The 12256-nt window shown below is 59.4% G+C and overlaps 1 protein-coding gene across 1 annotated transcript in view; it reads left to right on the top strand.

The window, feature by feature from the left end:
• The window catches only part of LOC133360133 (contactin-4-like), a 55355-nt gene that overhangs the window by 11029 nt on the left and 32070 nt on the right, over positions 1-12256 (top strand). The window contains 2 exon segments of the mRNA XM_061578719.1: positions 1681-1791; positions 3993-4174. Coding sequence (XP_061434703.1) covers positions 1681-1791; positions 3993-4174 — 293 coding nt within the window.

The raw sequence follows: 12256 nt of genomic DNA, 5'->3' as shown, positions 1-12256 counted from the left end.
TGTATATTTGGAGTTTGCGTGTCTCTCTCTCATCATCATCATCACGGTGGCTAGGAGATGTTAACTACCTCGCCTGGTGTACAGGAGGTCGTGGGTTCGATCTCGACCCTGACGCCTGCTGCTGTATATTTGGAGTTTGCGTGTCTCTCTCTCATCATTACCACGGTGGCTAGGAGATGTTAACTACCTCGCCTGGTATACAGGAGGTCGTGGGTTCGATCCCGACCTGACGCCTGCTGCTGTATATTTGGAGTTTGCGTGTCTCTCTCTCATCATCATCATCACGGTGGCTAGGAGATGTTAACTACCTCGCCTGGTATACAGGAGGTCGTGGGTTCGATCCCGACCCTGACGCCTGCTGCTGTATATTTGGAGTTTGCGTGTCTCTCTCTCATCATCATCATCACGGTGGCTAGGAGATGTTAACTACCTCGCCTGGTGTACAGGAGGTCGTGGGTTCGATCCCGACCCTGACGCCTGCTGCTGCTGTATATTTGGAGTTTGCGTGTCTCTCTCCACGTGGTCGCGTGGATTTTTCTCCCGGGCCCTTCGGTTTTTCCCTCCCACATTTAGCATCAACTTCACGCGTCTCGAGTACGTGTCCGCCGCTGTAAATGTCCACATCTAGATGTTAATGTCCAAATGTTAAGCCACTTCACTGGGCTATTATCTGTGATGGTCAGTTCGCTTCTGAAACAAAGCCGTATGTAGCTCGGTGGGGCATTACTTGCTAAAAATAAAGGTAGCCACATCGCAAAATAGTTAACGGCGTGAGAATTCGATTTCTCGTTGACCGCGTCGGGTGGTGGAGGGTTCTCAAGGGAGGGCACGTGGCTCGTCAGCCAGAGGTCGCAAACGGGTTTTGATTCCTTACCCGTGCCCGTACCCGGCCGCACCAGGGTCGCAAATGGGTACCCGTACCCGTACCCGGCCGGGTACGGGTAGCCGTTCCCTACCCGTACTCTACCCGAAATGAGTGACAAACGGCTACTCACCAGTGACTCACGGCCTACCCGTACCCGGCCGCACCAGGGTCGCAAACGGCTACCCGTACCCGGCCGGGTACGGGTAGCCGGGTATCGGGTAGGGTACGAGTATCGGGTACCCGGTTGCGACCTCTGTCGTCATCTGATTACGGGACGGTGGTCTGAACCCAACCATCTGTTGTGACTCTCAACATTGACTGTCAAGTTGTTATTGTTTACATTGTGCTGTTGAGTTTTGTTGTTGTTGGTTTTTGTTGCTGCCATTGTTGATGTTATTCGAGTTTTTTTGTTGCCATTGTTACTGTGTTTATTGTTTTAGTCATCGTTATCGCTATTGTTGTTGTTGCCATTGTTGTTGTTATTGTTAGTTGTTTTTGTTTCCATTGTTATTGGAGTTGCTATTTTTGTTATTGTTTTTGTTGTCATTATTGTTTGGTCGTTATTGCTGTTTTTATTGTTATTGCTGTTGTGGTTGTTGTGGTTGCCATTGTTAGTGTGTATTGTTTTTGTTTTTGATATTGATTTTAGCGATCGTTTGATCTTCCATTGTTATTGTTATTTTTTTTATTTCGGTCGATTTTGTATTGTTTTTGTTGGCGCTGTTATTGCTATGGCTGTTATTGTTTTTATTCTTATTGTTTTGGTTGTCATTGGTGTTGCTTTTGTTATTGTTGTTGTCGTTGTTGTTGTTGAGTTGTCCAGGAGTGATGGGGGCGTACGAACCACGGATCGAAGCCACATTCCCTTCCAAGATCATCGCCGTTCAGGGACACAGTCTCAGGCTCGAGTGCTTTGCTCTGGGAAAGTAAGTCACTGAAATACACGCCACCATCACCAACACCATCACCACCATCACCAACACCATCACCACCATCACCAACACCATCACCAACACCATCACCACGACCATCACCACCACCGTCACCACCATCACCACCACCTTCACCACCATCATCAACACCATCACCACCACCATCACCAACAACATCACCAACACCATCACCACCATCACCACCACCATCACCACCACCATCACCAACACCATCACCAACACCATCACCACCATCACCAACACCATCACCAACACCATCACCACCATCACCAACACCATCACCAACACCATCACCACCATCATCACCATCACCAACACCATCACCACCATCACCAACACCATCACCAACACCATCACCACCATCACCAACACCACCACCACCACCACCTTCACCACCACCATCACCACCATTTTTTCATTCAGACGCTGTCTTTCCGACAGACCTGTTCTTCACCTGAGGACGGCTGCTTGCGTTGTGGCAGAAACGTTGTGAGAATTATTTTATTATGTTTTATTTTTATTTTTTTATTATTTCCTTCCTTACCGAAAGAACCAAGAAGATGAATCTATGGGCAGTGTTAGTCTATGGGCAGTGTTGAGTCTATGGGTAGTGTTGAGTCTATGGGTAGTGTTGAGTCTATGGGTAGTGTTGAGTCTATGGGCAGTGTTGAGTCTATGGGCAGTGTTGAGTCTATGGGCAGTGTTGAGTCTATGGGCAGTGTTGAGTCTATGGGCAGGTTGAGTCTATGGGCAGTGTTGAGTCTATGGGCAGTGTTGAGTCTATGGGCAGTGTTGAGTCTATGGGCAGTGTTGAGTCTATGGGCAGTGTTGAGTCTATGGGCAGTGTTGAGTCTATGGGCAGTGTTGAGTCTATGGGCAGTGTTGAGTCTATGGGCAGTGTTGAGTATATGGGTAGTGTTGAGTCTATGGGCAGTGCTTCAGTGTTGAGTCTATGGGCAGTGTTGAGTTCTATGGGCAGTGTTGAGTCTATGGGCAGTGTTAGTCTATGGGCAGTGTTGAGTCCTATGGGCAGTGTTGAGTCTAGGGCAGTGTTGAGGTCTATGGGCAGTGTTGAGTCTATGGGCAGTGTTGAGTCTATGGGCAGTGTTGAGTCTATGGGCAGTGTTGAGTCTTATGGGCAGTGTTGAGTCTATGGGCAGTAGTTGAGTCTATGGGCAGTGTTGAGTCCTATGGGCGTGTTGAGTCTATGGGCAGTGTTGAGTCTATGGGCAGTGTTTGATCTATGGGCAGTGTTGAGTCTATGGGCAGTGTTGAGTCTATGGGCAGTGTTGAGTCTATGGGCAGTGTTGAGTCTCGGGGCAGTGTGAGTCTATGGGCAGTGTTGAGTCTATGGCAGTGTTGAGTCATGGGCCAGTGTTGAGTCTCTGGGCATTGTTGAGTCTATGGGCAAGTGTTGAGTCTATGGGCAGTGTTGAGTATATGGCAGTGTGAGTCTATGGGTCAGTGTTGAGTCTATGGGCAGTGTGAGTCTATGGGCAGTGTTGAGTCTATGGGCAGTGTTGAGTCTATGGGCAGTGTTGAGTCCTAGGGCAGTGTTGAGTCTATGCGGCAGTGTTGAGTCTCTGGGCAGTGTTGAGGTCGTATGGGCAGTTTGAGTCTATGGGCAGTGTATGGGCAGTGTTGAGTCCTATGGGCAGTGTTGAGTCTATGGGCAGTGTTGAGTCTATGGGCAGTGTTGAGTCTATGGGCAGTGTTGAGTCTATGGGCAGTGTTGAGTCTATGGGCAGTGTTGAGTCTATGGGCAGTGTTGAGTCTATGGGCAGTGTTGAGTCTATGGGCAGTGTTGAGTCTATGGGCAGTGTTGAGTCTATGGGCAGTGTTGAGTCCTATGGGCATGTTGAGTCTATGGGCAGTGTTGAGTCTATGGGCAGTGTTGAGTCCTATGGGCAGTGTTGAGTCTATGGGCAGTGTTGAGTCTATGGGCAGTGTTGAGTCTATGGGTAGTGTTGAGTCTATGGGCAGTGTTGAGTCTATGGGCAGTGTTGAGTCTATGGCCAGTATGTATGTTGAACTTCTTTCGCACCATACGTAGCCAACCGTGTTCATCGGATAATCGTGAGCGGGCCACTCGCACCCGGAGAAGGGGGGGCGAGGAGTCGCCGGGCTTGCTAACCGCTGCACCACCACTCCCCACCGTTCCCCTCGTTACCCAGCCCCGTGCCGCGGCTGTCGTGGTCGCGATCCGGCGGGGAGCTGCCGCCGTCGGCGCGTCTCTCCGAGTCGGGCTCCCTGCTGGAGATCCCCGCGGTGCGCGAGTCGGACGGAGGCACCTACACCTGCTCGGCACGCAACGCCGCCGGGGGCAACGCAGTCAACGGCACCGTCACGGTGCGCGGTGCGTCACCGTCGCAGGCTACCGCCACCACCAGCGCAACCACCACCACTACCGCTGCCACCACTACTACCGCTACCACTACCACCGCTACCACCACTACCGCCGCCACCACTACCGTCACCGCCACCACCACTACCACCGCTACCACTACCACCGCTACCACCACTACCGCCACCACCACCGCCATCACCACAACCACCACCACAACCACCACTACCGCCACCGCCACCATCACCACCACCACCACCACCGCCACCACAACCACCACTACCGTCACCGCCACCACGACCACTACCGCAACCACCACCACTACCGCTACCACCACTACCGCCGCCACCACTATCACCGCTACCACTACCACCACTACCACCACCACAACCACCACTACCGCCACCACCACCACCACCACCACCACAACCACCACTACCGCCACCATCACCACCACCACCACCGCCACCACCACTATTGCCACCACCACTATTGCCACCACCACTATTGCCACCACCACTACCGCCACTACCCCCACCACCACCACTACCGCCACCACCACCACTAACACTACCACCGCCGCCACCGCTACTGCCACCACCACCACCGCCACTACCACCACCATTACCGCCACCACTACCGCCACTACCACCACCATTACCGCCACCACTACCGCCACCACTACCACCACCATTACCGCCACCACTACCACCACCACCATTACCGCCACAACATTTGGAACCATTGGGGCTCTGACAGCAGCACCACGACGATGGTGGTGATGGTGGTGATGGAGGTGGTGATGATGGTGATGATGGTGGTGATGATGGTGATGGTGGTGGTGATGGTGGTGGTGGTGATGGTGGTGATGGTGGCGATGGTGGCGGTGATGATGGTGATGATGGTGGTGATGATGGTGATGATGGTGGTGGTGATGATGGTGATGGTGGTGGTGATGATGGTGATGGTGGTGGTGGTGATGGTGGTGATGGTGGTGATGGTGGTGGTGATGATGGTGATGATGGTGGTGATGATGGTGGTGATGGTGGTGGTGATGATGGTGATGATGGTGGTGATGATGGTGATGATGGTGGTGGTGATGATGGTGGTGATGGTGGTGATGATGGTGATGGTGGTGATGGTGGTGATGGTGATGATGGTGATGTTGGTGATGATGGTGGTGGTGGTGATGGTGGTGGTGATGGTGGTGGTGATGGTGGTGATGGTGGTGATGGTGATGGTGGTGATGGTGGTGGTGATAGTGGTGGTGATGGTGGTGGTGATGGTGATGATGGTGATGATGGTGGTGATGGTGATGATGGTGGTGGTGATGGTGGTGGTGATGGTGGTGGTGATGGTGATGGTGGTGATGGTGGTGATGGTGATGGTGGTGATGGTGGTGGTGGTGGTGGTGATGGTGGTGGTGATGGTGGTGGTGATGGTGATGATGGTGCACGAGGGCCGCAAGTGGTGTGCGGGCCTTGTAATGGAGAACACTGCCTCAGGGCCATCGTGAACCCAAATAGAGGCCCACCAGGGCCATCGTGAACCCAGCTAGAGACCCACCAGGGCCATCGTGAACCCAAATAGAGGCCCACCAGGGCCATCGTGAACCCAGCTAGAGGCCCACCAGGGCCATCGTGAACCCAGCTAGAGACCCACCAGGGCCATCGTGAACCCAGCTAGAGGCCCACCAGGGCCATCGTGAACCCAGCTAGAGGCCCACCAGGGCCATCGTGAACCCAGCTAGAGGCCCACCAGGGCCATCGTGAACCCAGCTAGAGGCCCACCAGGGCCATCGTGAACCCAGCTAGAGGCCCATCAGGGCCATCGTGAGCCCAGCTAGAGGCCCACCAGGGCCATCGTGAACCCAGCTAGAGGCCCACCAGGGCCATCGTGAACCCAGCTAGAGGCCCACCAGGGCCATCGTGAACCCAGATAGAGGCCCCACCAGGGCCATCGTGAACCCAGCTAGAGGCCCACCAGGGCCATCGTGAGCCCAGCTAGAGGCCCACCAGGGCCATCATGAACCCAGCTAGAGGCCCACCAGGGCCATCGTGAACCCAGCTAGAGCCCCACCAGGGCCATCGTGAACCCAGCTAGAGGCCCACCAGGGCCATCATGAACCCAGCTAGAGGCCCACCAGGGCCATCATGAACCCAGCTAGAGCCCCACCAGGGCCATCGTGAACCCAGCTAGAGGCCCACCAGGGCCATCGTGAACCCAGCTAGAGCCCCACCAGGGCCATCGTGAACCCAGCTAGAGGCCCACCAGGGCCATCATGAACCCAGCTAGAGCCCCACCAGGGCCATCGTGAACCCAGCTAGAGGCCCACCAGGGCCATCGTGAACCCAGCTAGAGCCCCACCAGGGCCATCGTGAACCCAGCTAGAGGCCCACCAGGGCCATCATGAACCCAGCTAGAGGCCCACCAGGGCCATCATGAACCCAGCTAGAGCCCCACCAGGGCCATCGTGAACCCAGCTAGAGGCCCACCAGGGCCATCGTGAGCCCAGCTAGAGGCCCACCAGGGCCATCATGAACCCAGCTAGAGGCCCCACCAGGGCCATCATGAACCCAGCTAGAGGCCCACCAGGGCCATCGTGAGCCCAGCTAGAGGCCCACCAGGGCCATCATGAACCCAGCTAGAGGCCCCACCAGGGCCATCATGAACCCAGCTAGAGGCCCACCAGGGCCATCGTGAGCCCAGCTAGAGGCCCACCAGGGCCATTGTGAACCCAGCTAGAGGCCCCACCAGGGCCATCGTGAGCCCAGCTAGAGGCCCACCAGGGCCATCGTGAACCCAGCTAGAGGCCCACCAGGGCCATCATGAACCCAGCTAGAGGCCCACCAGGGCCATCGTGAGCCCAGCTAGAGGCCCACCAGGGCCATCGTGAGCCCAGCTAGAGGCCCACCAGGGCCATCATGAACCCGGCTAGAGGCCCCACCAGGGCCATTGTGAGCCCAGCTAGAGGCCCACCAGGGCCATTGTGAACCCAGCTAGAGGCCCACCAGGGCCATCGTGAACCCGGCTAGAGGCCCACCAGGGCCATCGTGAACCCGGCTAGAGGCCCACCAGGGCCATCGTGAACCCAGCTAGAGGCCCACCAGGGCCATTGTGAACCCGGCTAGAGGCCCACCAGGGCCATCGTGAACCCAGATAGAGGCCCACCAGGACCATCGTGAACCTAGCTAGAGGCCCACCAGGGCCATCGTGAACCCGGCTAGAGGCCCACCAGGGCCATCGTGAACCCAGCTAGAGCCCCGCCAGGGCCATCGTGAACCCGGCTAGAGGCCCACCAGGGCCATCGTGAACCCAGCTAGAGGCCCCACCAGGGCCATCGTGAACCCAGCTAGAGGCCCACCAGGGCCATCGTGAACCCGGCTAGAGGCCCACCAGGGCCATCGTGAACCCAGCTAGAGGCCCCACCAGGGCCATCGTGAACCCAGCTAGAGGCCCCACCAGGGCCATCGTGAACCCGGCTAGAGGCCCACCAGGGCCATCGTGAACCCAGCTAGAGGCCCACCAGGGCCATCGTGAACCCAGCTAGAGCCCCACCAGGGCCATCGTGAACCCGGCTAGAGGCCCACCAGGGCCATCATGAACCCGGCTAGAGGCCCACCAGGGCCATCGTGAACCCAGCTAGAGGCCCCACCAGGGCCATCGTGAACCCAGCTAGAGGCCCATCAGGGCCATTGTGAACCCGGCTAGAGGCCCACCAAGGCCATCGTGAACCCAGCTAGAGGCCCACCAGGGCCATCGTGAACCCAGCTAGAGCCCCACCAGGGCCATCGTGAACCCGGCTAGAGGCCCACCAGGGCCATCGTGAACCCGGCTAGAGGCCCACCAGGGCCATCGTGAACCCAGCTAGAGGCCCCACCAGGGCCATTGTGAACCCGGCTAGATGCCCACCAGGGCCATCGTGAACCCAGCTAGAGACCCACCAGGGCCATCGTGAACCCAGCTAGAGGCCCACCAGGGCCATCGTGAACCCAGCTAGAGCCCCACCAGGGCCATCGTGAACCCGGCTAGAGGCCCACCAGGGCCATCGTGAACCCGGCTAGAGGCCCACCAGGGCCATCGTGAACCCCAGCTAGAGGGCCCCACCAGGGCCATTGTGAACCCGGCTAGAGGCCCACCAGGGCCATCGTGAACCCGGCTAGAGACCCACCAGGGCCATCGTGAACCCAGCTAGAGGCCCACCAGGGCCATCGTGAACCCGGCTAGAGGCCCATCAGGGCCATCGTGAACCCAGCTAGAGGCCCACCAGGGCCATCATGAACCCAGCTAGAGGCCCCACCAGGGCCATCGTGAACCCAGCTAGAGGCCCCACCAGGGCCATCGTGAACCCGGCTAGAGACCCACCAGGGCCATCGTGAACCCAGCTAGAGGCCCACCAGGGCCATCGTGAACCCGGCTAGAGGCCCACCAGGACCATCGTGAACCCAGCTAGAGGCCCACCAGGGCCATCGTGAACCCAGCTAGAGGCCCCACCAGGGCCATCGTGAACCCAGCTAGAGGCCCACCAGGGCCATCATGAACCCAGCTAGAGGCCCACCAGGGCCATCATGAACCCAGCTAGAGACCCACCAGGGCCATCGTGAGCCCAGCTAGAGGCCCACCAGGGCCATCGTGAACCCGGCTAGAGGCCCACCAGGGCCATCGTGAACCCAGCTAGAGACCCACCAGGGCCATCGTGAACCCGGCTAGAGACCCACCAGGGCCATCGTGAACCCAGCTAGAGACCCACCAGGGCCATCGTGAACCCGGCTAGAGGCCTACCAGGGCCATCGTGAACCCAGCTAGAGGCCCACCAGGGCCATCGTGAACCCAGCTAGAGGCCCACCAGGGCCATCGTGAACCCAGCTAGAGGCCCCACCAGGGCCATCGTGAACCCGGCTAGAGGCCCACCAGGGCCATCGTGAACCCAGCTAGAGGCCCACCAGGGCCATCGTGAACCCAGCTAGAGCCCCACCAGGGCCATCGTGAACCCGCCTAGAGGCCCACCAGGGCCATCGTGAACCCAGCTAGAGGCCCCACCAGGGCCATCGTGAACCCAGCTAGAGGCCCATCAGGGCCATTGTGAACCCGGCTAGAGGCCCACCAGGGCCATCGTGAACCCAGCTAGAGGCCCACCAGGGCCATCGTGAACCCAGCTAGAGGCCCACCAGGGCCATCGTGAACCCAGCTAGAGCCCCACCAGGGCCATTGTGAACCCGGCTAGAGGCCCACCAGGGCCATCGTGAACCCGGCTAGAGGCCCACCAGGGCCATTGTGAACCCGGCTAGAGGCCCACCAGGGCCATCGTGAACCCGGCTAGAGACCCACCAGGGCCATCGTGAACCCGGCTAGAGGCCCACCAGGGCCATCGTGAACCCAGCTAGAGGCCCCACCAGGGCCATTGTGAACCCGGCTAGAGGCCCACCAGGGCCATCGTGAACCCGGCTAGAGACCCACCAGGGCCATCGTGAACCCAGCTAGAGACCCACCAGGGCCATCGTGAACCCAGCTAGAGGCCCATCAGGGCCATCGTGAACCCGGCTAGAGGCCCATCAGGGCCATCGTGAACCCGGCTAGAGGCCCATCAGGGCCATCGTGAACCCGGCTAGAGACCCACCAGGGCCATCGTGAACCCGGCTAGAGGCCCACCAGGGCCATCGTGAACCCGGCTAGAGGCCCATCAGGGCCATCGTGAACCCAGTTAGAGACCCACCAGGGCCATCGTGAACCCAGCTAGAGACCCACCAGGGCCATCGTGAACCCAGCTAGAGGCCCATCAGGGCCATCGTGAACCCAGCTAGAGGCCCCACCAGGGCCATTGTGAACCCGGCTAGAGGCCCACCATGGCCATCGTGAACCCGGCTAGAGACCCACCAGGGCCATCGTGAACCCAGCTAGAGGCCCACCAGGGCCATTGTGAACCCGGCTAGAGGCCCATCAGGGCCATCGTGAACCCAGCTAGAGACCCACCAGGGCCATCGTGAACCCAGCTAGAGACCCACCAGGGCCATCGTGAACCCAGCTAGAGACCCACCAGGGCCATCGTGAACCCAGCTAGAGACCCACCAGGGCCATCGTGAACCCAGCTAGAGGCCCATCAGGGCCATCGTGAACCCAGCTAGAGGCCCCACCAGGGCCATTGTGAACCCGGCTAGAGGCCCACCAGGGCCATCGTGAACCCGGCTAGAGACCCACCAGGGCCATCGTGAACCCGGCTAGAGGCCCACCAGGGCCATCGTGAACCCGGCTAGAGGCCCATCAGGGCCATCGTGAACCCAGCTAGAGACCCACCAGGGCCATCGTGAACCCAGCTAGAGACCCACCAGGGCCATCGTGAACCCAGCTAGAGGCCCATCAGGGCCATCGTGAACCCAGCTAGAGGCCCCACCAGGGCCATTGTGAACCCGGCTAGAGGCCCACCAGGGCCATCGTGAACCCAGCTAGAGACCCACCAGGGCCATCGTGAACCCGGCTAGAGGCCCATCAGGGCCATTGTGAACCCAGCTAGAGGCCCATCAGGGCCATCGTGAACCCGGCTAGAGGCCCATCAGGGCCATCGTGAACCCAGCTAGAGGCCCATCAGGGCCATCGTGAACCCGGCTAGAGACCCACCAGGGCCATCGTGAACCCGGCTAGAGGCCCACCAGGGCCATCGTGAGCCCAGCTAGAGGCCCATCAGGGCCATCGTGAACCCGGCTAGAGGCCTCCCCAGGGCCATCGTGAACCCAGATAGAGGCCCACCAGGGCCATCGTGAACCCAGCTAGTGGCCCCACCAGGGCCATCGTGAACCCAGCTAGAGGCCCACCAGGGCCATCATGAACCCAGCTAGAGGCCCACCAGGGCCATCGTGAACCCGGCTAGAGGCCCACCAGGACCATCGTGAACCCAGCTAGAGGCCCACCAGGGCCATCGTGAACCCAGCTAGAGGCCCCACCAGGGCCATCGTGAACCCAGCTAGAGGCCCCACCAGGGCCATCGTGAACCCAGCTAGAGGCCCACCAGGGCCATCATGAACCCAGCTAGAGGCCCACCAGGGCCATCGTGAACCCAGCTAGAGGCCCCACCAGGGCCATCGTGAACCCAGCTAGAGGCCCCACCAGGGCCATCGTGAACCCGGCTAGAGGCCCACCAGGACCATCATGAACCCAGCTAGAGGCCCACCAGGGCCATCGTGAACCTGGCTAGAGGCCCACCAGGACCATCGTGAACCCAACTAGAGGCCCACCAGGGCCATCGTGAACCCAGCTAGAGGCCCCACCAGGGCCATCGTGAACCCAGCTAGAGGCCCACCAGGGCCATCATGAACCCAGCTAGAGGCCCACCAGGGCCATCATGAACCCTGCTAGAGACCCACCAGGGCCATCGTGAGCCCAGCTAGAGGCCCACCAGGGCCATCGTGAACCCGGCTAGAGGCCTACCAGGGCCATCGTGAACCCGGCTAGAGACCCACCAGGGCCATCGTGAACCCGGCTAGAGGCCCACCAGGGCCATCGTGAACCCAGCTAGAGACCCACCAGGGCCATCGTGAACCCGGCTAGAGACCCACCAGGGCCATCGTGAACCCAGCTAGAGGCCCACCAGGGCCATCGTGAACCCAGCTAGAGACCCACCAGGGCCATCGTGAACCCGGCTAGAGGCCTACCAGGGCCATCGTGAACCCGGCTAGAGGCCCACCAGGGCCATCGTGAACCCAGCTAGAGGCCCCACCAGGGCCATCGTGAACCCAGCTAGAGGCCCCACCAGGGCCATCGTGAACCCGGCTAGAGGCCCACCAGGGCCATCGTGAACCCAGCTAGAGGCCCACCAGGGCCATCGTGAACCCAGCTAGAGCCCCACCAGGGCCATCGTGAACCCGCCTAGAGGCCCACCAGGGCCATCGTGAACCCAGCTAGAGGCCCCACCAGGGCCATCGTGAACCCAGCTAGAGGCCCATCAGGGCCATTGTGAACCCGGCTAGAGGCCCACCAGGCCATCGTGAACCCAGCTAGAGGCCCACCAGGGCCATCGTGAACCCAGCTAGAGGCCCACCAGGGCCATCGTGAACCCAGCTAGAGCCCCACCAGGGCCATTGTGAACCCGGCTAGAGGCCCACC

The sequence above is a fragment of the Lethenteron reissneri genome, chromosome 67 (genome assembly GCF_015708825.2).
Source record: "Lethenteron reissneri isolate LAM-NWPU_2019-01 chromosome 67, ASM1570882v1, whole genome shotgun sequence".
NCBI classification, from domain to species: domain Eukaryota; kingdom Metazoa; phylum Chordata; class Hyperoartia; order Petromyzontiformes; family Petromyzontidae; genus Lethenteron; species Lethenteron reissneri.
This window is presented reverse-complemented; position numbering and strand designations above follow the sequence as displayed.